Source organism: Nyctibius grandis, chromosome 4 (genome assembly GCF_013368605.1).
Source record: "Nyctibius grandis isolate bNycGra1 chromosome 4, bNycGra1.pri, whole genome shotgun sequence".
Lineage (NCBI taxonomy): Eukaryota > Metazoa > Chordata > Aves > Nyctibiiformes > Nyctibiidae > Nyctibius > Nyctibius grandis.
In genome coordinates this window covers 83842968-83867013 of record NC_090661.1, presented here as the reverse complement: position 1 = coordinate 83867013, position 24046 = coordinate 83842968, and the positions used below count along the sequence as shown (strand labels likewise).

General features: G+C 42.4%; 2 protein-coding genes across 5 annotated transcripts in view; one reads left to right on the top strand and one right to left on the bottom strand.

Annotated features, from left to right (window-relative positions):
- The first annotated feature begins 3700 nt into the window (after positions 1-3700).
- LOC137662981 (cytochrome P450 2H1-like) lies at positions 3701-17819 on the top strand. 4 transcript variants are annotated; one of them, XM_068399787.1, is made up of 9 exons: positions 3701-3709; positions 11418-11529; positions 12360-12509; positions 14109-14278; positions 14681-14857; positions 15286-15427; positions 15699-15886; positions 16344-16485; positions 16976-17819. In XM_068399787.1, the coding sequence occupies exons 1-9, from the start codon at positions 3701-3703 to the stop codon at positions 17155-17157; spliced, it is 1272 nt and encodes a 423-aa protein (XP_068255888.1). In that variant the 3' UTR covers positions 17158-17819. The 4 variants fall into 4 exon arrangements, with proteins under 4 accessions (XP_068255888.1, XP_068255885.1, XP_068255886.1 ...); XM_068399784.1 differs by lacking the exon at positions 3701-3709 and adding an exon at positions 9750-9926 and having other exon boundaries at positions 11367-11529; positions 14109-14269; XM_068399785.1 differs by lacking the exon at positions 3701-3709 and adding an exon at positions 9750-9926 and having other exon boundaries at positions 11367-11529.
- Positions 14440-24046, bottom strand: part of BLOC1S2 (biogenesis of lysosomal organelles complex 1 subunit 2) — a 22189-nt gene continuing 12582 nt past the window's right edge. Inside the window, exon 8 of the transcript XR_011048087.1 lies at positions 14440-14507. The gene's annotated coding sequence lies outside the window, so the exon portion shown is untranslated. The remainder of the gene's footprint in view (positions 14508-24046) is intronic.

The following is a 24046-nucleotide window of genomic DNA, read 5'->3' as shown; positions in this document are numbered from 1 at the left end:
CAAGAGAGGGCACTGGGATCTCATAACGCTCAAAGGAGCCTGAACACCTTAATCACTGGTGGGACTGAACAGCAAAAGGTCATCCTCTCTCCTGCATCCTCTCATTCTGATCAGAAATTATTAACAAACTAGCCAAGCAGCAGAAGTTGTTCATTTCTCAAAAATAGCACAGTATCAGTTAACACAGAGGATTACACCAATGGTGTTTGTTTTTTTTTTTTGCCACAGGGCACCTACCAGCCTTTCAATGGGCTGTTTAATAATGACACTATTTCCAAACACTGTTCCACTCTATTTCTCCTCTGACAAGGAGAATGCATCAGCAGCAGGCAGGAACCCAGCCACGTCCCATAAACTGCCTCCATGACTGTACTACAAGGACATTGCTTCTGTTCACTTTTAAAAACCATTTTTAATGTTAACATATGAGTGCATGACCTTTGGGAATAAAACTGGGTGATTTTGTTTCCTGAAACACAACTATAATAACAAACAGGGCTGGTTGGTTTGTTTTCAAAAGACTGTTGGTAGACTTGAATGAAAACTAGAATACAAAACCAGAATTTATTTCCTGCTGGAGACTTATGCTTCTGTCCCCCCACCACATAGGCTCTGTCATTAGGTGAATTAAACACATCCTAAATTCCAGCAACACACAGCTGGAAATGTGTGCGGAAGGAGCGTAAGGAGAGCCAGCAGCCAAGCCTGGGTCAGACCAACGCTCCATCTATGCCAAAGCCTGACTGATAGTGGCTGGGAGTGCATGAGTACGTGAATGCATATGGCACACATTTCTGGCTGCTTGCAACATACTCTGTATTGACAGTCAAAGAGTCAAAAAGGTGGAGTTTGGGAGAGAGGAGAAGACTTTCCACACCCCTGCAGTCACAGCCCTGGATGGGGACAAGGAGAAGACTGAGCTTGTGTGAGGGAGTGTAGCAGAGATTTCCATTACGCATTTTTTGATGGGATTACTTGGTGAGTCCGTGAGATTAAGGGTGTAATTCTTAGGTTAAACAGGAGACAGAGTTGTTTGCCATTAGATGGCAGCACTGAGAATCGGCCTGAAAGATAAATCGCATCTGACCTGCCTGTCTTGAGAGCAGTGTGTGGGACAGAAAAAAAATTTCTGCATCTTAGGTGTTACAGTATCTGTGTAGGCATCCAGCTTCAATGGGCAAAAAATGATCAATCTCTTGGTACAATTTCTCTGGCAAGGAGTATATGATGTTTAGCACAAGCTATAAACGAACGTCATACAGATTTGCCCAAATTTCTGTAGTCTTGCCAGACACATTGCATATATCCCAATGTTGCAGGCTCAGATATGTCAGATATGGTCCATGTGACTTTCCTCCACTGATGTAATCAAATTGCATGTGGTCAGTTATGTCGTACCACACAGTGCCATCACTGGGGCAAATAATGTGTTCAGCCAGTGGCCTGGGAAGAAAGAGGCTCTGCAGAGCATGTGAGAGAGCAGCAAGTTTGCAGCACCTCGTCCTCTTCAGAACAAACTTTTTCTTGGTCAGCAGTGATCTGCAGGGATTGTATCATCGTGATGATCTGAACCCCAATAGCTCTCCTTGGACCTAGGATAAACAAGCCAGCAGTAGAAAAGGAGCAGAGGAATGTCCCAGATGACCCCCACCTCATCTCTCACTGTCTTAGGGACTCCAACCAAATGGCCTGGCCACAAAGGTTACAGATCTCTGGAGCCCAGCTCTCAAAGCGACAGTTACTGGTGACTTGTGTCCCTGGGTAGTTAGGAGTATGAGTCCTTCCACTCCAGTTATCCTTGCTCAGTGTTCTCGCCACTCAAGGTCTCTTGCTCAGTCTGGGAGCACTGGGTTGATCTGTGATTACACAATGACACAGGACTTTCGCATATGGAGTAAACAAATCTCTAGGTCCATAAGCAGTGCAGTCAGAGGCCCAGAAATGTCCTGTCATGCTGGAGATTACCTTGATGCATCTCTAGGGCCCTGGGCCTGCAGGTTCTTGTGCGTATTTCTTCTCTTCTAAGAGGGGAAAAATGTGACATGGATGTAGCATCGTCCTTGTGCAGCACCACCTGTCAGTGGGGCTTCTTATTTATGGTTTTGGTTTGAGAAATAAAAAATACGTTTGGAGTCTTCAGGGAGCAAAAAGAAGGATAAGGAAAGCAAATATTTGTAGCATGACTGATTGGTCTGATGTTGATGCACGGCAAGGAAGGCCTTCCTCTGTGTAACTAGAGGTAGAACAGCAGCCTCTCCAAGGTCTCCTAGATAAATGCAAGACCATATTGGAAGAAAATTCCTAGGCAGGGTTCTTTAAAGGTTCTTTTTCTGCTGTAGATCATTGGCTGTGGGTGTATGACTTGGTCTACCTTTCTTTAGAGCTTACTCCCAGCAGCAACATTCTGCTGCTAAACTAAAATGAAGGGGAAAAAAAATGGTTAACTGCAGAGGTTACCCTCACAGTGATATGGTCAATTAGTTCCTTTTAGGTTTTGAACTCTACTTTTAGAACCAAAAATGTCTCAATACAACTATTGATGATTTTAGTCTTACAGTCATCAGTGATCATAAATGAGCATTTAAAGGGTGTACTTAATCTCACCTATGATTCAAACTCCCCCCCCCCCAAGACATGCCTGTCTGACTCCATTTATTCTAGTGAGCATGTAGACAATTATCTAGGATGCAGCTGTGGAGCCTATTTTAATTTTTGAGCTAGAAGAAAAGGCCCATATTTTTTTTGCCAGTGGAAGTTGAGGAAAAAAATGGAGAGAAGTGAAAGGAGAAGCATATAAAGAAAGCAATTAGTATTGCTTTTTTGATTCTTCTTATTTTTTGCCCAGCACAGCCATAAGCAATTTATCAGTTTATTACTTATCAGATTATCACACTGATAGAGCAAGGCTTTATATCCATGACACCACTAGGTGGCAAATTTCCATATGTATCAATAAAAAATTAAACGAAAAACAATGAGGTAAGTAGTTTAAAAAACTTGTAAAATTTGTATACCATGGTTATAAATATCCATATAGCTGTATTTGTTTTTATAAATACATGCTTTATCTCATCTAAGTTTGTTCATTACTTTCAACTGCTCTTTATGTCAGCCAGGATTTGTTTCCCTTCATGGCAGAAGGAGAAACACCTCAGAAGTGCCTCCTTGACCTTTGTAAGTCCCTTGCTTTCCAGTAGCAGAGTGTGGCTGGGTCTAAGGAATGGAATAGGATCCCTTGACTGGACATCTACTAGTATCTCTCCCTGCTTCTTCCCCCTCTGCAGCCCATAGTCCCCTGCAGGCTCTCAGAAGTGGAGCCACTGCCCTGCTCCTGAGAGACCTGCTGCTCACAGGATGTGCCCTCATCCTGCCTTTATTCTGCCATATATTTTCTTTAACCCTGTCTACCTGCTACACCCGGATAGTTCTTGCTTACTGACCAGGATTTTCTGCTGAGGTTTCCTGTCAACAGCACTCCAAGACCTCTGCCTCTGACACATCTCCTCCAGGGAATGATGATGGACCCATGCTGCTTGGAGCTGCTTTTCTGGGGTCGTATTTTACCTACAGCTGCCTTTCCTCTTGTCTCGTTTTACCTATTGCAGGAGTTTGCAGTCTGCAAAATATATTCAGATGACCCATGGAAAGCAAAACAAATTACTCCGCCTCCAATAGCAGCACAACTCACAATATCATAAGGATGAATCCAGTCAAGGTATTGAGACTAGAGCTTGCGGAAACTCAATTCAGACATAGGAAAAACACTTTATGTAGAAAGAGGATAGTGATGTGCTTTTTTTTTTTTTTAAAAAAATTTTCCTTTATTAAGGCTGAAGTACTTTTAGGTAGGCCTTCACCCTCACTTGATCTATAGGTCCCCTCCAGTACACCTGGATCAAATAATAAATAATAATCCTTCCTTAATTGCTTTTAGTTTGAAAAGCTAATGTACCTTACATTGAAAGGTACAAAGAAAGAGGTCATGGTACATTGAAAGGTACATTGAAAGAGGTCATGGAAGTTCACTCTTAATTTTCAATGAAAGCTATTTAGAAAGTCTGATGTTGGACCCTTTCAGCTGATGCCTGGATTAACTGAGTTCATTAAGAAACATTTAACCAACCCATGTGCACTGATAAATCAAATATCCTTCTTGCCAAGTCCTTGCAAAATATCAGATAGGCTGTGCAATGTGTCTGGTTAGTTCTTATTTATACTTTGTTCTGCTTCCAGCAGCTGTATCACCTGAGCTATTGAATAACAACAGAATGTATTATACTGTACCACATGTGGATCACTGTGCATCTTCTGCCCTAGCACTACGGGGAAATTTACTTCAGTTAATAACTCTATTAGACAGCCACATAGGAAGAAGGTAGGGGTACGTATCCAGATTTTTTTTTTTAATTGACAGTTTTTCATTTAAATGTCATATATTTCACACCTCTCAGGTGGGGAAAATAAATCATAGTTGATGTTTTCCTCTTCCACTATTCCAAATGAGTTTAAGCCAAAGGATAGGGGACATCTTTCATGTTCATGAGAGAGAATGCATTAAGCACCATCATTTCCAGTGGAGGGGATATGTGCAGAAGATGATGGCTGGGAGGAGGGGATGAGCCACCTTTAACATTTAAGGAAGGCAGGGATGAGAGCTGCAGCAGAAGAGGCTTTACCTGGGCCTTGTTCACCCAGTGGTCCCACGCATGAAACCTGTAGTGGAGGAAGACTGGAAGAGCTTGTTACATGCTTTGGCTGTGGGATGACGTGAGAGAATCAAGACTCAAATCTGGACAGCTGCCACAGAAGAGAATGGTCCCTGTGGATTCTGAACCAATCACTATCAAACGATAAATGAAACTCAAATACAATGATTAGCTTAGAAAATCTCACTTTAGCATGAAGTACACAAATATTTTGCTTTAACCAGGTGAACCCTGGCTTTGGTTCATTGACAAGTTCATCTTTGATGCTACCTTCCAAGCCATTGCTGCTTGTGTCCTGCCAGGAAAGCACTGCCTGTTCATCTGCTACCCAGGTACTGCTTGTGAGGTCATGCAAGTTCTTGTTCCTCGTGGGACGCAGGTCATGAAAGGTGTCAGTTCACCATGTGCTGCCAGAGCATTTCATAACTGGCTTGCACTGTGATGAGTGGAAAAGACATCCCAGAAACTCCCCCTCAACCCTGCAAATTCTCCTTTTCCCTCTATCACCATGCAGCTGGTGTAGGCCCTCAGATAGGGAATGACTAGGGGTCTTTGGCCAAGGCAACAACTGGTCCTTCCTGTCTCACCTGTCTCTGTCCTTGTAACTCACAGCCCCACTGCATACTCACCAGTTTGGCACTGACTTTTAAAAAGAAAGTTCCCTCCCAGGCAGTGCCCTCCACCCTGCCCTGGGCTCTCTGCACTCTCTTTAGCTTCTGTCTCTGTCAGAACTGAAAAGCATAGTGAAGGTATACATTGTATCACTTGGCATTAGCATCAGTTACTTTTTTCTTTATGTTTTAAATGCATGATTTCTCATCTGTTTTCCTTATTGCTGTAGTTACTTGATCACTAAGTGTAACCAAAGTTTTGTTACTTGATGATGCTGATTTTTTTCTTGAATTTTAAATTGTCAGTTGGTGTATTTGTCCATCATATTTTTTCTTTATGATATGCAGTGTTTTAAGAACATACAGACTATGAGCAAGTTACTTGTTTGCATTAGCTTTTGTAATGATGATAAGCAACTTTTTAAAGTTGATGAATGCCTCTAGTAAAGGCCCTAGCCCACGTTTCAGCAGGTCCGTGTTCAGGTCCTGTTTGTACTGCAGATTCCTTGCTCAGCCTTTGGAAAGGCAGGGTGGCACTCCGCCCTGTGATGATAATGTCACACTTGGGGACATCTGATAAATTTGCCCCTTGACTTCTTTATCTCCCAGGGTATGGACCTTTCAGATGACGTGCTGTACATCATGGTGGTTCTGCAGCTGGTTCAGGAGGAGCTCCACTGCCCATGCAGCCAGATGGTAGCAAAAATCTCAGGAGCCCTACTAAGCTCAGCCATCTTCTTTGTAATTTGGGAGCCTTCACTTCTGTGCCTCTCTTTACCATGCATAGCACTGGGACAGACTTTTCCAATTTCCTGACTTTTTTCTGCCTGACTTGAGGAAGAGCCTGTTCTTTCTTAATGCTGACCATAGTCTAGAGCTAGCATCTTGGCTTTATTCAAAGATGATGGATTATAGCGGCAACATAGTGATTTACTGTTGGTGGAGTCATAGTACAGGTCACAGGAATGCTGTTATCAGTTCAATTTCCTTGGCCTTTTGGAGACTAAACAAACAATTCGCTATGTATTGCAAATGACTGATGAACTTCATTGGCTTCATCCTTTTCAGCTGAGCTATGTTTTGGGTCTGGTGAGTTCATACACAAATATTTAACCAAGTTTTTGAGCTAGCTGGTCAAATGTCATTTCTGTGATCTGAAAACTAATGATGTAATTTATCTTATCTCTAGTACTAACTGTGTAGCATGTTACAAATATGGGTGTTACACAAATTCTTGAATGATGACGTTATCCCTGAACCTTAATACATGCTGATCATGTCAGATCCTTTGTCAGATTGCTGCCAGAAATAATGCAGAGATTGATATTGTGATTTTCTACAAGGCACTAAGGAAAGTTCTATCTGAAAGCAGTAAGAGTTTAGCAGCTGAGATGCTGTTATTCACAGCAGAACAGGCAAGATGATTTCCATGGGCTACTCTGCTAATCTCCTCAATGAATATGTTCAGTAAAATGTCACATTATAATGTAGAACATAAGAGTCTGAGGATGCATGTACTTGATCACGACAATAGTCAAGCCAGCCCAGAATCCTGTCCAACAGTGGCTTAAAAATGAGTTCCCAAGGAACAGAATAAAAGCATGGCAACCACAGAGGAATATGCTTTCACACTGCTCCAGCCTGCAATGATTCCTGAGCCATTGGTAGTATCTTTGTATTTGAGTACCCTCAATGGATTTTTCTCCCATGAATTTGTCTAGTTACCTTTTGGACACATACATCTTGCAAAATGGTGTTCCACAGCTTAAGGGCATGGTGTGAGAATAAGCTTCTTTTGTGGTTTAAAACCTGCCAATTACTATTTCAGTGCTCTATACAGGAAGACAATTTGAGCAATCATTCCCTTCTTACCTTCTCCAAACCCTTAACAGTTTCACAGATGTCTGCTATATCCACTTCATTCATATCATTTCCAGCCCAGAGACACCTAGTGCATTTAACCTTCCAGATTTTAAGTAATCCTAAATGCCTTATTCTAAGGCTTTTCAAGGTCTACTCCATCCTTTTGGAATCGCAGCTTCACACAGAATTCCAGTTGAAGGTCCACCATAGGCTTGTATAGTGGTGTAAAGAGGTGCCCTTTTTGTTCTCTATTCTTTTTTCAATAATGCCTAATGTTTGGTTTGCTTTTTTGGGCTTCCTACTTGCAATAGAGCCCTCTTAATATCCAGCCTACAATGGAGGAAAAAATGAGTAAAAATGCTGACACAGTCTCCTTTTCCATGACCTCTATCTGCTAAAAAGCAAAGGGTTCAAGATGTTCTCTAGGAGTGCTGGCAGATTTCCAGGCTTCATCAGTTGTAGAGCATCTTGCATTTGTCTGCCCAGGGGCTGCCCTCCACGGCAGCAGGAAGGGAGACTAGCACAGCACACTCCTTTTGCATGTCTTGTTTCTCCCAATCACCTCCCAGCCTCCTCCTAGCAGAGAGAAAGAGTAGAAAGGCTTTGTCCTTGTAAAGGTTAAGGGAAGATGGGAAATTTGGCCTATCTATCTAAAGAGATGCTAATGTTGCTGATAATTTTGCAGTTTGACCTACAGTCTTCATGAGATCAGGAAGACCTTTCCCCACCAAAACCTGTTGTAGCCAGCCTTCCCTGCCTATTCCTTTCCTCACTAAAGCACATCAAACATATAGTGTCTCAGCAGTGAGAAAGGATTCAAATGATGAATATCTTAAGGTGTATGTACAAGTATTAGCCAGACTTCACAAAGTGCTTAACTGGAGCTAATAGCCCAGAAGACTTTTGAAAGAGGTTGGAGTTTGCACAGTTGAGAAGAGAAGAGAAGAGAAGAGAAGAGAAGAGAAGAGAAGAGGAGAAATATTTTCAGTTGGGAGGGGCCTACAATGATCATCTAGTCCAACTGCCTGACCACCATTAATTGTAATAACCAAAGAGTAATTCATGCTCTTGACACTTAAGCAGTGTCAGAAAATAAGTATAATTTTGCACATACTAAATTCCTTTTTTTACCTTGTACACCTATCTGCTTCACTGGGTTACTGTTCCCAGGTCTCCTGAAACCTGAGCTATGCTATTTAGTAATTATGTGTCTAGTTTAGGAAGGTGTACCTGTTATTCAGACTCCTTCTCATACCTACTTAGTTTTAAGAAGACATCGTCCACCCAGCCCTGGCCAGCAGCAAGCCTGAGTGGTTGCTGAACGTGCAGCCCCTTCCACATCCTCTTGTACAGTGATGTTTCCTCCAAGCTTCCCTGACTTGTTCTAATCATCTTGCTATAGCTACAGTGTTTAAACGTGCTCCAAGAGAGGATCAGTAACTCCTTACATAAAGTCACATAAAAAGGAAATATAGAGTCTAATGCCATGCCTTGTACTTGGGGCTGAGTGGAAAGTGGGGGAGGGAATGGCAGAGGAGGCACATTAGACCCAAGGGGCTGTAGGAGTCTGAGTACAGTGTTTACAGCAGATCGCTAGCACTTTACAGACACTACGTATGATGTACAGGTAATACTGGGCAACAGTCCTGGGATCAGCTCTTCAGTCTCAGGTAACTGAATCACTGTTGTGCTCTACTGCTCTGACAGAAAACACACACAGTTCTTTCCCTGTTTATAGGGTTTTGGATTCCTGTGGGGAGGAGGAGTGGGAAGCATAATATTTAATGTAATATTTTGCATTGTTTTAAATAATCAATATTAATTAAACCAATCAGTCTGTTAAGCTCTGTTCAGGGTGCCTTTACCATTCACAGATCTTCACACATTCTATGGATCTTCAACTAGTTTCTGGAAACTTCACGAAATGAAGGAGACTGCAGGTTGATGCAGGGATATGTGGTTTGGGGAGAACTTGTGACCACGCAAATGCTGTAGATAGTATGGTTTGTCTGGTTAAACCATCAGACTAGGACAAGTTGAGTATATGCCTCAAAATCTGCAGGTGTAACCTGGGTACAACTGCATAATTGCATTCCAGAAATGGAGGTGAAATGACTAGGAAGAACTTGGAGTGATGCACTTTTTCAACCACAACACCTCCCTCCACTGTGCTCAGATAGCAGAGTGGCAGGGAGATGTCAGCCTATGCATGAGGGCAAACAGCAAGAGTTTAAGCACATACATAGCAGTTAGGCTCTAAATATTTTTGCATTATGAGTTTGTTTGACAACACTAGGACATGATTTCTTCAGTCCTACGTGAATGATTACCTAAAGGAACACAAGCTGGAGAGGTAAAAAAATCAGTATGCAAACAAGGAGTTCATCCCTAGTTTGTTCATTCTTATCTTGAGCAGATTAATAAGTAATCTCATATCTCAGCAGGAATAAGGAGGCACTATTGGCTCATTTCATCCATGTGCTTTGGTATCACAGCATATAAATAGGCATGAATTTACAGATCCAACATTAGGCTCTGCTGACACTTTACTTCTCTTCCTCAGCCCACCATGGAGCTCCTGGGAACGACCACTATTTTCTTGCTGGTCTGTATCTCATGCCTTCTCTTTGCCACATGGAGAAGCATATCACCAAAAGAGAAGCAGCCTCCTGGTCCCATCACACTCCCCATTGTTGGAAACATACTCCAGCTGAACCCATGGAAGTTGTCTGAAAGCTTGAAGAAGGTAAGAAACTGTCTCCTTCTTTCCTATGTTGTCTCCATTGCATATAAAACAGAACAAAGTCCAGTCCAGACTGTCTCAGCTTAATTCACGAGCTTAATTCACATTGACCCAGTGTCAGACTCAAACCGAAACAAAAGGTTTCCCAGAAATACATGCTTCTGAAGTGTATATATTGCAATAATCTATATATCTAAGTCTATATATTTGCAATAATCATAATTTGCACATTATTTGCAATAATGATGAGTCCTGTGCTGACCTCACAGCAGTACTGCAATTTGCAGTGGATTTGCAATCAAGGCACTGATGCTATTGCAATATTCACTATACTCCTCCTGTGCCCAACTCCTCACCACTCCAGCAACACAGTCTGGCCTTTTTTTGGGGAGGATCCTGCTCCATTCTGCTGCCTCTGCTCCCCAGCAGATAAGTAGGATCCCCTGGGAGTGGAAGTAGCAAGTGAAGGGGTTGAAATAAAAAAGTTTGGAAATGAACTGTGCTGCCTGTTCCCTCCCCTGGCTAGTGTCATGCAGCTGTCAAACAAAACCTATGTGTTGCAAGGCCTGGGTGGGGACAGGTGGAGGGTGTTCAGCTGGAGTGCCTGGTCCTTAGGGGATTGTGAGGGGAGGGTGGCAGATGGATAGGAAGGAGGGGTGTCACTGGGTTCTTCAGAGCAAAATTATGGTGATGGCTGACATTACCATGTGTATTGTCAGGTGCACACATACTGATATGAGCTGCTTTTTGCCTTGGTGCTTGTGAATAGTGAAAACCGTGACCACCCTCAGGCATCCTGGTTTGTTTCAGAGCACTAGGTGATTCTGTTTCCCACCATAAAAATCTTGGAACTACATCTAGCTTACTTTTAAAAAGTGAGCATAAGATGAAGTGTTCCAGGTCGGACCAAGCAGCCCAAGAATCCTTCTGCAATTGTAGCCAAAAGCAGATGCCTGGGAAAGAGTACATGATTAGTGTAAGGATGCAGTGACTCTCTGCTGATATACTCATCCAATTTCCAGAGATGTGTGGCCCAGGAGATTTTAGAGACAACTGTGGTATGTTTGTGCTCAAAAACCCTTTAGGCACTGGCTTCCATAAGTGCATATAATTGCTTTTTGAGCCCATGTAAACTGTTACCTACTGTGCCCTGTAGAAAGGCATTCCAGACTGTTTTGCCAGCCCTATGAAGAATTACTTTCTTTTCTGGGATTTGGACTTGATGCCTCACCATTTCCATTCATATCTTCTATTTCTTGTACAATTCCATCTTCCCCTGGCTGTAATTCATAGTTGAAAGATCTCTACACTACTGCTGATCAAGGCCATGTCTCAGTGATGCTGGGACAATGGCACATTACCCCTCAGACCCTTTCGTTACAAACTTCTTTTCACATGATTAACATTCAGATGTGTTGTTTTTCATGTTCCTCTTTCTTACAGCTCAGCAAGAAGTATGGTCCCGTCTTCACAATATATTTAGGCCCACGAAAGATTGTGGTGCTGTATGGCTATGATGTTGTGAAAGAAGCTCTGATTGATCAGGCAGATGACTTCAGCGGAAGAGGCAATCTACCACTGCTTAGAAAACTCTTCCAAGGCACAGGTACGTCCCTGGTAATGTTAGCATACGAAGCTAATGCTTTCAGTGCTTCAGGAACACAGCTGAGAGGGCAGTGGAGGAGTGAATGATGGATTTCATTTACTATTTTCATGCATACAAATAAGCAATAAAAGACTAAAAGCCCAACTCATTACTTGGACACTTGGGTAAATTGGAGCCCTGGAGAACCGTTTAAGGTCCCAGGGTAGCTTCACTGAGTGCCTTTCTATTTTCAGCATACTTCACATTCTGGCTAAAATTTTGTTCATTAAATGTGCCTCTAAGATCTTATGCTCATTCTCCCATTTCTGAAAATATTGACAATATACATACAGCTAAGGAATCAGCAAAAGGGAAGTCCACAGCACAATAAAGACAAGCTAATATAGGCTGTCCCAGTAAGGCCCACATTCAAGATTAGGCCCTGAGCTTATTCACCAGAGCAGTTCCCAGTATGGCATTTAACTAGGTAAATAGCATCTATTGCATGGTACTATAGGTTTCATAGTATTGTCAATAATGATATGCTGTGTGAAGAGAACATTTGGGCAGTTATGTCAGTGCTTGGGGCCATGCTCAATTCAATACCAGTGTTACCTACTTATTTACATCCCAACGTAGTTTTTCTGGGAATAAACTCAGTTTTACTGAAAGTGCTGTGATAGACGGATCATATTTGTCACCTTCAGAATTGCAGAGTTGTTGTTAGGTTTTTGGACATATAGCAACTGAGAGTTGTCTCTGCATGTTGAGTACTTACTGTGTAGCTCCCATTCAGGGGGAAAAAAAAAATCTGTCTCCTCATGAAGGTCTATTTTTCCTTCCTGTGTCAGGCATTGTGACCAGCAATGGGGAGACTTGGAAGCAGCTCCGACGATTTGCACTCACCACCCTGCGTGATTTTGGGATGGGGAAGAAGAGCATTGAGGAGCGAATCCAGGAGGAAGCTCATTTTCTGGTGGAGAGGATAAGGAACACACATGGTAGGACATGGACTTTGTGCCTGCTGGGACACCCTGCGTATCTACAATGAGACAATGAGGGGTGTAGGGCTGCTTCACCAAATCTATGACCCAAGAAGTGGGCATGTGACTGCTGTTCCTACTCCCTGCTCCAACAGGCAAAGTTATCACAGCTGGGAGTGGGCCAGTTAAAGGCACTGTGACAGTATGGAGGGATAAATGTAGGAGATCGGTGTTGGAAAGCATCCTTTAACCCGAGTTCAGTCCATCTGAATGCTAGACAATATCTTCCAGTATTGGTGGGGACGTGCAATGGGAACAGGGACTATAAGCTGCTTTTGAGGGCAGGGCATAAGGTTTCAACCTTTCAAACCTTGGTTTCAATCTATAAATGCATTTACTGATAGTATATAAGACAATGTTACTTTTAAGTACCTCTCCTGAGGTTGGCACAGTACCAGCCTGGACCACAGGCTTCCTTTCTACAGACAGGCTTCACTGTGTTCTTATTCTGCAAGGTGGAAAGAGTACATGGAACTAAAAGGATGCTGAAGCATCACTGTTTCCCATGAGCCACTAGAAAATTCAGTCTGACTTCACAGATAAGCATTCCTGCTACAAATCAGAGAAAGCACTCTCACCTGCATCGCTCTTATCCTTTCACTAATATGGTAATACTGTACTTCTTATGCCCTACTCCAAGCCTCCATCTCTGGCTCATCTTGTTACGGCATTTTTACTGTGTACTAAAAGGCTTTCAAGCAAGATATATACAACTGCAAAGTATAAAGCTGTTATTTACACTTTACACAAATAATAAATAGCTAGGACTAGTTATCTGCTAGGCTTAGCATTAATACACTCACCACCTCTGGTAAGACATCTGCTGAGCCTTCAGTGGCCAGAGAGTCAGGCAGAGAAGGGTTGGTGACATTGCTCCTTGGAATAGGCTAATCCTCAATGCTGTCAAGTTGCCATTTTCTGACTCCTTTTTTTTTTTTCTTTAGGATTTTACACCTTTTCATGTTGTTGTTTCTCCTATTGAAACCTTGAGGTGCACCCTATCACTGTCTGCAATTACACCTTTCTTTTCCTTCTTGGGTCTAGTCTCACTTTTTTCTCACACTGTAGTTCTCTCCTTAGAAGCTTGTGCAGATGTGCTATCAAAACTAGATTTTGATCACAGGTATCTGAACCCCTAAGAGAGGTTATACAACTGAGGTTACACTAATAGAGTTCATAAACAGGGTACAATAACTTAAAGACATAGCTCAGGCAAAGTCCTTATGGTTTCATTGGGTTTTGGTGGGAATCTTTAGGGCATTTCTAATAAACAGTTTATAAGGCAGACAGGCATGTTTCAGCTGAAGAGGAACCAAGCCACTCACACCAGTGTTCTGCTGAAAACAGGAGAAAAGAGATACTTAAACCATTCAAACAGGGAAATTAGTTCACTTCAAGTAGAGAAGAATAAATTGGATAAGCCATTCACCATCCTTTCAAAGGTCTGCAAAGCTCTGGGTCTCAAGTGGATGCAAAACTTCCCTGTAGTGTCAGAGGAGGGAATGATGACTGAAATACTGGAAGCAAGGTATCTTTTTTTTTTTTTTTTTGTTGCAGAACGACCCTTCAATCCTGGCAACTTCCTAATCCATGCTGTTTCCAACATCATCTGCTCCATCGTCTTTGGGGATCGGTTTGACTATGAGGACAAGAAATTTCTAACTTTAATTGAGTTGCTAGAGGAAAACAACAAGCTCCAGAACTCTATACAAGCACAGGTGTGTACAGTTTCATTTAATTAATGAATTTGTTAATGATTATAATATTTTGTTAATGAATATTTATTCATGTTATTCATTTTTAATTGAGGTGAATTTTCCTAAATTTGGAGAAAATTTTCGAAAGCCAAAAAGGCAGTTAAATAACCGATTCCTGTTTTCTTTCTTACCTTATGGAATTGCCATTGTAGGTCCGAAGAAGGATATAATTTCAAAATTTGCTTAAGTGAAGTGTTTCCTTGAATACAGTAAAAACATAAAGTAAAAGGCATTAAAATCCAGTTGAATAATAAAGACGTACTGTTCCAAAACAGTTTAATTGCCCCATTTTCATAGTTACAGTTAGGGGAACATTCTATTGTATCCATATTAATCTATTAATCCATATTTTCCATCATTTCATTTTTACAGCTATACAATTTCTTCCCAACTGTCATTGAGTATTTACCTGGGCCTCATCAAAAACTGATAAAAAATATTCAAAAAGTTGATCAATTTACTTTAGAAATCATAGCAGAACACCAGGAAACCCTGGATCCCACTTGTCCTCGAGATTTTGTCGATGCTTTTCTTAACAAAATGGAACAGGTAATGTAAGAGCGAGAGATTTATTGGATTATAAGAAAACCACTGTTTGCATCCCAGCTTCTTTGCAGTTGTGGCAGGGCACTGGGCTTTTGTAAATACAAAGGGGAACTTGCTTTTCTTGCCACATCAGCTTCATTCTGTCCTCTCCATTTTCTTAACAAGGATTTTTAAACACAGAATTAACAGCACTAGCCAAATTTAGGAAAGCTGAAGACCAATCTGGTTGATGTAATTCAACACTCCTCCCACATTGAAAAAGGTTCATAATATTATTCAGAAAAAGTACCATAAATGCTGGTGTTTTGGAGAACAAGTGTGGTATTTTTGAAAGGACACTAGATGTGTCTACAAACATACATTATGGGTACAGGACTTTCCTTTTTAAACAAGCTGTGTTATTCAAAACGGTCTGCCAAATCTTCCTCCAGGAGAAAGGGAATGGTCACTCAGATTTCACCATTGAGACCTTGAGCAGAACCACGCTCGACTTGTTCCTTGCTGGAACAGGTACAACCAGCATCACACTGAGATATGGACTTCTGATTCTCCAGAAATACCCAGAGATAGTAGGTAAGAGAAAAGGAAATAAATAATTGAAAGCTTTTTGGTAGGTCATGGGATCAGTTTGAACAATTCCTGTCACTACCATACGTGGCAATTGTCCACTGTCTAAGGAAACATGTATTTGCAGTGCAGAGATGTGTATCAGTCTTAGTTCTGTTCATAAGTATGTTCATATATTCCTGGTGTGCTAAAAGCAAGTTTTGCTGTAAATATGGGGAGAGGTTTAGGCAAATAGATGGGGGACTTGTCCATTCAACACTTACTTATTTCCTAACAGACAAAATTCAAAAGGAGATTGACTGTGTGATTGGCCGAGACCGAAGCCCCTGCATGGCAGATCGGAGCCAGATGCCCTACACAGATGCTGTGGTCCATGAAATCCAGAGATTCATTGATTTCCTTCCATTTAATGTCCCACATACTGTGATCAAAGACACCAAGTTCAGAGACTATTTTATCCCCAAGGTCTGTTCCACTGTGTCTGAGAAAGGTCTATTCATTGTATTTTATTTTATTTCCAAACACACTGAAATGTGATATAGAATTGGTATAATTTTTGTTTGGAAAGGGATTCTGGAAGTTGCTGAGTCCAACTTCTCATATTTGAAAAAAAAAAAAAAGACTTTTCATCCTCTGTGTGAAGAGAGAGATAGAGCTTTCTATTTTTTTTTTCACATTAATGTAAGCAATCGAAGTTCTAATGTACTTGGAAGCAATATTAAATACTCTAATCAGACTCACTATTAAAATTTATTTTAAAAAAATCTTTGCCATACCAATGGCGCACAATTTTACTCATTAAATGCTCTTTTTAAATGGATTAAACTTTGACTGCCCTTCTATTCAGCTCTGGGAACTTCTTGATGCCACTTTGCTTTAGCGTGTCTCCTCTTTAACTGTCTTCTCCTTTTTGTTAATTCAGGACACTATGATATTCCCTATGCTGACTTCCGTCCTACAGGATAGCAAGGAATTTCCAAATCCAGAAAAATTTGACCCAGGACATTTCCTGAATGCAAACGGTACCTTTAAAAAGAGTGACTACTTCATGCCATTTTCTGCGGGTAAGAGCTCTTTCTGTTTCAGATCCTAGACTATCCTCCCTTAGAACCTGTTTAAAGATTTTAGTGGCCCTGTCACCATGATCTGTACAGTGATGTCTGGTGATCTGCTAGAGTAATTTCTGGGTAGCTCTAACCCCTTTACTAGAGTTTCAGCTGACTTCCTTTTTTAGCAATCACAAAAGCTCCTCCAATGCATTCTCCAGGAAGAGATGTGTGAAGTGGGACTCAGCCATGCAACTTCTCTCTCTCCAAACTTATCATTAAACAGCAGCAGCAGAACATGAGAAACTGAAGCCTTCAAACTGCCTTAGCCCACTGAGCACTCTCATGTTGTTCTAGGCACTTAGCCCCCCATTTAATTCATTTGCTTCCCCAAAATGCTGCAGCGCTGCCTGTCCATTTTGAGCTGTCTGAACTTTCATGGAACAGTGGTTAAAATAAGTTACCAACAAAATACTCCACCTCACTTCTTACTATTTTTTGCTTGCAGGAAAACGCATCTGTGCAGGAGAAGGTCTGGCTCGGATGGAGATATTCATATTTTTAACAGCCATTCTGCAGAACTTTACCTTGAAACCTGTTCTGGATCACAAGGACATTGACATTTCCCCATTAGTCAGCCCTCTGGCAAATATGCCCCGACCTTATGAGGTCTCTTTTCTTCCACGTTAGCCAAGTGAAGACAGTTGTGAGCTCCCAAACTCATGAAAGCTCTGGTTGAATGACAGTCATTTCCCAATCATCTGTTGAGACTGAAACACTCAAATCATTTGCTAGATACTTTATGGAGAGAAACATGCTTAGAAAAGAAAATTATATGGTGCTTTTATAATTACCACAGCCAGCTCTAAACAGAGACAGAAGGCAATTGCACATGGAAGGAGACAGATCCCTGGGCAAAATTGTACAGGCTCTCCTCTGCACCTACCTCACCTAGCTCAGGTTCCTATCTGGCTCCTGACATCCTGACGTGTCAGGGTGTGTGGACTAGTGCTCTGAGAGCCCTGCTGCTGCTGTCCCTATTGCTTGATCCTCTCAGCATAGCAGGAACAGACGCTTGTACTCTAGGGTTTCACAGACTCTGCCTAAGGTACCTCTCTCCTCTGTATTTTCAGTTTGTTTGTGACCTATTTGTAAAGGTAAGCATAGAACAGTGGGGTTTTTTTCTGTCAGAAGATGATCATCTACTGTATTCTTGCTCCAATACATACTGTCTCCTGTGGTGGGGACGGAGTTTATTGATGACTGGGCAGATGGGTCCTCTCTTGTGTGATTATAATGAAGGTTTGTGAAATTACAATTTATATGGAAGAATAAAGAAGTAGTACACTGAATTGTTGTTTTTCTAAGATCCCAGAACAGGTTTTAGTGAAAAACCTGCCTCCACAAAGCTTACACTCCCAGTTGTTTTCCAAGACTTGTACATATCTGACTGTTTCATTTCACTCATTTATATGAAATGTATTATGGCTTCACGACTGAGCTGGTCAATCACCTATAAAGCTTCCATTCTCAGTAGCAATGTGGGAGAAGGCTGGACAGACCCTACCAGACCTACCAGGACCCTGACTGTGGTTACAGAGCTGTCCATTGTGACAAAAGAGGACAAGTGAAATAATACTGGAATCCCCCCAGTGTCATTCATTTACTAGATGAATGGCAACTTATATCTTATGCACTTATGAAGTGCGTAAAGATCACTACAGCAATGTTACAATCAGGCAAAAAAAAAGATAAAAAAAGTTTACATGAGTTGCCAAGCAAACACGTAGTGATGTAGAACTGGCATTTCCTAACTTGATCAGATTCCCTGCAATGTAACTGCATCTGTGCTACGTGGCAAAAGACAGCAACTATAATATTACCACAATAGCATTAACTGTTTGTGTGAAACAGCCAAAACTTCTTTCCTTTCAAAGTATTAAGCTTGATACACCATGAGTTGGTAGCATGGCATTGCAAAGGCAAAAGCCACAAATGTCACAAAACCACAGAAATACGAATGAAAGAAAGAAATATGAAAATATCATCCAGTTTATCGCCACACACCAAAAAAAAGGATCAACTATTACAAGTCTTCTCACAAGATAAAAAGAAGAAAGCACTCTGTACTTCCTCTTCAGCTGTGCCATGACTAAAACAGGCAAAGCAAATGGCCCAAGGCACAGCTTCCCTGTTCTAGACATCTTCCTCCACACTGAAAAAGCAAGGAGGCAGCCAATGCAAACCAGCAAGAAAACAGCTTTAGCTCCCAGAGACTCCACCATGATACACAGCGGGGCTTTGAGACTAGAGGAGGGCTAAAGCTGAGTCGTGGAAGTTTCACTTTGTGTCTGTTGCCTGTAGTACAAAAAAGCAATGCAACAGTACCCAATAGCTGCTCACATTTCCTCTGGGTTAACTTGATTTAGCACCAAGTAACACTATGACCTCCTGGGAGACTAAGGATCAGATTTAAAAAGATTAGAATGCTTAATGAATAGGATTTATCTCATCAACCTTTGTTGCCCACTCAACTGAAAAAAACATCAGTTTAAAAAATTAACTATCAATCATTGAAAAGCTCCACATCTCCCACAAAGCTATGCTGCTTGCTCTCTCCCTCCCTGCTAGCACTCAATGTTGGCTAGACTTTTTCTTCTAGTGGGACTGTACAGACAGTGCATGGCTTGCTCATGTGCAGGACTAGGCAGGGGTATAAGAACTTTCTATGGCAAACCTGACACAATGTCCTGTCACTTGGCCACATGAAGAAGTGGCTTTCAAACTCGATTAATCCGTTCTGTGCACTGTTGCTATTAGTTCCCAAATGCCTCTCACCGAACATAAACACCTCCGTGAGCTCAAGTTTCTAAGACATTTCTAAGAAGTTGGGAAGCAGTTACAGAAGCAGCAGTCAGCTGGGCAAGCGCTAATGAAGAAAAGAACTGGCAAGTTCTTAAACCCACTAAAGGTGTCCCAAGTGAGGAGCTCAGTGAAACAATCCATGAAGCAAACAAATGTACTTGAGCACTTTCCCCATAACAGGGCAATAGCACTTGCCTGAGCTACTATTATAAATTAACATGACATACATAGATTAATTGTATGTATGGACATTAAGGATAGATGTGGGTCAAGGGAGATTAAGTGATCAAGGGTGAATACAAGCAGTTTGGATGAGCCAGGTGTAAACTCAACTCAAACATCTTTAAATTTTTTTTGTTGAAGAGGAAAAAATCGTGGGCAGAGTGCATAACAGACCCTCATGTGTATGTATATGTTACATACCCCTTGCAGGCTGCAGGGAAGGATGCTGAGACATTTGTGAATTCCCATGTAGAAGCTGCATTTAAAAGGAAAAGTTATGAAAACAGTGTTTTTATCCACACCCATCAAGGTTCCGAGTGATTCTCCTAGTTACAATTTCAAAGGTATATTTTGACCTCTAGGGATGTCAGTGCTCCCTTGATAACTCCATACAGTAGCATGTTAAGCTATATATGACTGTCAAGAGGCCTAAGAGCTGAAAGTGGCTTTGTATCACACAGGATATATTGAGGTTCACCAGCGCTGCATTATCCTGAGGATGAAGCTCTCTATTGGATTACTGATTAACACTGAAGAACTTTGATTCTGGGACTCACCTTTCTAAACGGATCTTCTGTTTGGCCCACAAATACACCAGAGATGTTTTTCACATAGGTCATAACGGTAACTCACAATACTTGTGTGCTGTGGGATACCCACTGTCCTGGTTTGGCCCAAACCAGGCCAAATAGTCTTAGAGAAACCAAGGTCACTGCTAAATTCCTCACTGCTTACGAGTGAAGAGCCAAAGGGGGGTCGCAGCTGCAGGGGGGAGCAGACAGTGCAGGTGACCCAAGATTGACCAACGAGGTATTCCATCCCACACACGTCATTCTCACTTTCCTATTTATCACTAACCCACTGCCTCCTGGAGGTGGGGCCCAGGAGGGAGGGGCCCTCCTGTCTCCCACTGATTGGTACCAGCTTTGCCAGTTTCCAGTTAAAAGCCTGCAGGTGTGATGGCAGTGGGAGCTATTGCATTTTGCCCTCTGCCCGTGCTGGGTGGAGCTACTGCATTTTCCCCTCTGCCTGTGCTGGGGGGAGGTACTGCCTTTTCCCCTCTGCCCGTGCTGGGGGGAGCAACTCTGCCTGAGGAAGATTTCCAAGCTCTTGATCTTGGTTTTGTACATATTTGTATATATTTGGTTATTTCTATTATTATTGTTATTATATTCTTTTTCATTATTATAGTTTATTAAAACTGTTTTAACTTTCCAACCCATAAGTCTCTCTCCCTTTTCCCTTTTCCTTTCCCTTAGGTGGGGGGGAGAGGGTTAACAGAGAGCATCTGCCACCTCGTTAATAGCTGGCCCAGCTTTAAACCGTGACAGATTTATTGGTGCCCAACGTGGGGATCAAGAGAAGCTCCAGCAGGTTGCTCTGATAAGTTGAATCCTGGCTCTGGTGGGAGGAGACCCGGAGAGCTCAGCTGAGAGAATATCAGATTTCTTCCTTTGAGATTTACAAGGGGTTGGAAAGTTAAAACAGATAGTGAAGATGGTGATGTCATTTTTGAATGCTGTGTTATCTCATCTTTTTATGGAGTTTCTTTCACAATTGAGTATTGCAATGATGCCTTACCTGCCGTGGGCACTGTGTTATTGCTTGCTTCTCATGAATGTTTACATGCAGTTTAGCAGTGGGCGCTGGTCGAAATGTATTGTTTTGGTATGGGGTTTGATACTGATTTATGCTGTGATAAACTGGGCAGTTACTATTCCGATCTCTTATCTCTATGACACAATGATGGGCAGCTTTAATCGCGAATCAGTAGCAGCAACTTCATCTGCGCGCTCCAGGCGTCCTTTAGCAGATTCTGTTAATGATTACACTTCCAGTTTTACTTTGGGAAATAGTACCTTCTCCTTTTCTGCCAAGCTGATTCCACTAGATTTTGCGAAATTAGGATGGTGCTGTCTAGGTGGCATGTTTTTATTTTTGGTTGTCCTGAATGTCTTTCTGATGTGGGATAAGATTAAATATCGGTGCAGGGACAGTTGTAGGTGTTATGCAGCCACCTCAGATCCTACAGTGTGTACTGCCGCTACAGCCACTAAACCCACTGAAACCTCAGCAGCCTGTACCACAACTGCTACACCCCCCAAGATGGCCACTGCAGCTACTCAGACTCTCAGCACTCCCACGACAGCCACTGCATCTACTCAGACTCCAGCATCTATCGAATCTGTACCAATTGCTCCTGTAACCAGGAAGAAATACCAAAAGAAATCAGCTCGTGAAGTGAAGGATGATGACTCAGAGCCTTCTAAGGCAGAGCCATCATATGACCCAGGTGAGGGCCCTTCTCAGGCAGAGTTAGGGCCCAACACAGATGAGGGTTTCCTCGATCGTCCTTTTAAAGCAGACCCATCACAGAAGAAAGGTCCTTCTAAAGCAGAACTATCACAAGAGGAGGACTCGGATGTAGAGATAACCTACCACTCTTTATCCCTGAAGGACCTGAGAAATATAAGGAAAGACTTCAGCCGTTATGACGGTGAACCTATTATTACCTGGTTGCTCCGATGCTGGGATAATGGGGCAGACAGCATGCAATTAGATGGCAGAGAAGCCAGACAGTTGGGATCCCTGTCCAGAGATGGTGGTATTGATAAGGCGCTCGCAAGAAAGTCAAACACTGTCAGTCTCTGGAGGCGACTCTTGTCAGCTGTAAAGAGCAGGTATCCCTATAAAGATGATGTTATGAGTCACCTGAGCAAATGGACCACTATAGAAAAAGGTATTAACTACCTTAGAGAACTGGCTGTGCAAGAGATCATTTATAGACACCCACGGGACATTGTAGATCCTGATGAAGTGGAATGCAACCAATCCATGTTCCGGAAGGTTGTGAAGAATGCTCCACTGACATATACCCATACATTGTCAATATTAGTATGGGGAGAAGATGATATGGCACGTTCTACTGTGGGCGAAATGGCTAACTGTATGCGACACTATGAAGATAGTATTTCTTCCCCACTGCAGGCACGCATCTCGGCTGTGGAAAAACTGACTAAGGAGAACAAGGACTCATTTAAACAACTGTCAGACAAACTGTCCATGATCGAGAATAAACTTGACTCTCTACCTACGCAGGCGCGCGTTGCAGCTGTTAGGAGAAAACGCTCTCCTACAGGACCAGCTCAAAGGAAACGGAACACATCACGAGGTATCCTGTGGTTTGCCCTGCGTGGTTATGGGGAGGACATGAGCAGATGGCATGGACAACCTACCAGTACCCTACAGGCACGAGTACGTGAGTTGCAAGCTAAAAGAAATACCAGAGAGAATTTTTCTAGGAGGATGGCTGCTCCAGTTACCAGTGAGCAGGACCCCAGTCAGGGGAGATGGGCCTCAAATCACTTTTTCCCAAGTGTGAATAGGAGAAATGAAGGTCCAGTCCCTGTGAGCAGCACGAATCCATTTCTTAATTAGGGGGGGCCCTGCCTCCAGCCAGGTGGAGGAGAGGGACAACCGAGTTTATTGGACTGTGTGGATTCGATGGCCTGGCACATTAAAACCACAAAGGTATCGAGCCCTGGTAGACACTGGTGCACAGTGCACCCTAATGCCATCGGATCATAAAGGGGCAGAATCTATCAGCATTTCAGGAGTAACAGGAGGATCTCAAGTGTTATCTGTATTGGAGGCCGAAGTGAGCCTAACTAAAAATGAATGGAAAAAGCACCCCATTGTGACTGGCCCAGATGCTCCGTGCATCCTTGGCATAGACTACCTCAAGAGAGGGTATTTCAAGGACCCAAAAGGGTATAGATGGGCCTTTGGTATAGCAGCTGTAGAGACTGAGGACATTAAACAGCTGTTTACCTTGCCTGGCCTCTCAGAGGATCCTTCTGTTGTGGGGTTGCTGAAGGTTGAAGAACAACAGGTGCCAATTGCTACTGCCACGGTGCACCGACGACAATATCGCACCAATCGAGACTCCCTGATCCCCATTCATAAACTGATTAGACAATTAGAAAATCAAGGAGTGATTGGCAAGACTCGCTCACCCTTTAATAGTCCTATATGGCCAGTGCGAAAGTCTGATGGAGAATGGAGATTAACTGTGGACTATCGTGGCCTAAATGAAGTTACGCCACCGCTGAGTGCTGCTGTGCCAGACATGCTAGAACTTCAATACGAACTGGAGTCAAAGGCAGCCAAGTGGTATGCCACCATAGACATTGCTAATGCATTTTTCTCTATTCCTTTGGCACCAAAGTGCAGGCCACAGTTTGCTTTTACCTGGAGAGGTATCCAGTATACCTGGAATCGACTGCCCCAGGGGTGGAAACACAGTCCTACTATTTGCCATGGACTGATCCAGACTGCACTAGAAAAGGGTGGAGCTCCAGAACATTTGCAATACATTGATGACATCATTGTGTGGGGTGATATAGCAGCAGAAGTTTTTGACAAAGGGGAGAAAATAATCCAAATTCTTCTGAAAGCTGGTTTTGCCATAAAAAGGGGCAAGGTCAAGGGA

Coding starts and splice junctions, on each gene's coding strand:
- LOC137662981 (XM_068399785.1), top strand. CDS start 9,750: ATGGAGCTCCTGGGAACGACCACTATTTTCTTGCTGGTCTGTATCTCA. Junction 12,510..14,108: donor GAGGATAAGGAACACACATG/GTAGGACATGGA, acceptor TTTTTGTTGCAG/AACGACCCTTCAATCCTGGC. Junction 14,279..14,680: donor TACAAGCACAGGTGTGTACA/GTTTCATTTAAT, acceptor TCATTTTTACAG/CTATACAATTTCTTCCCAAC.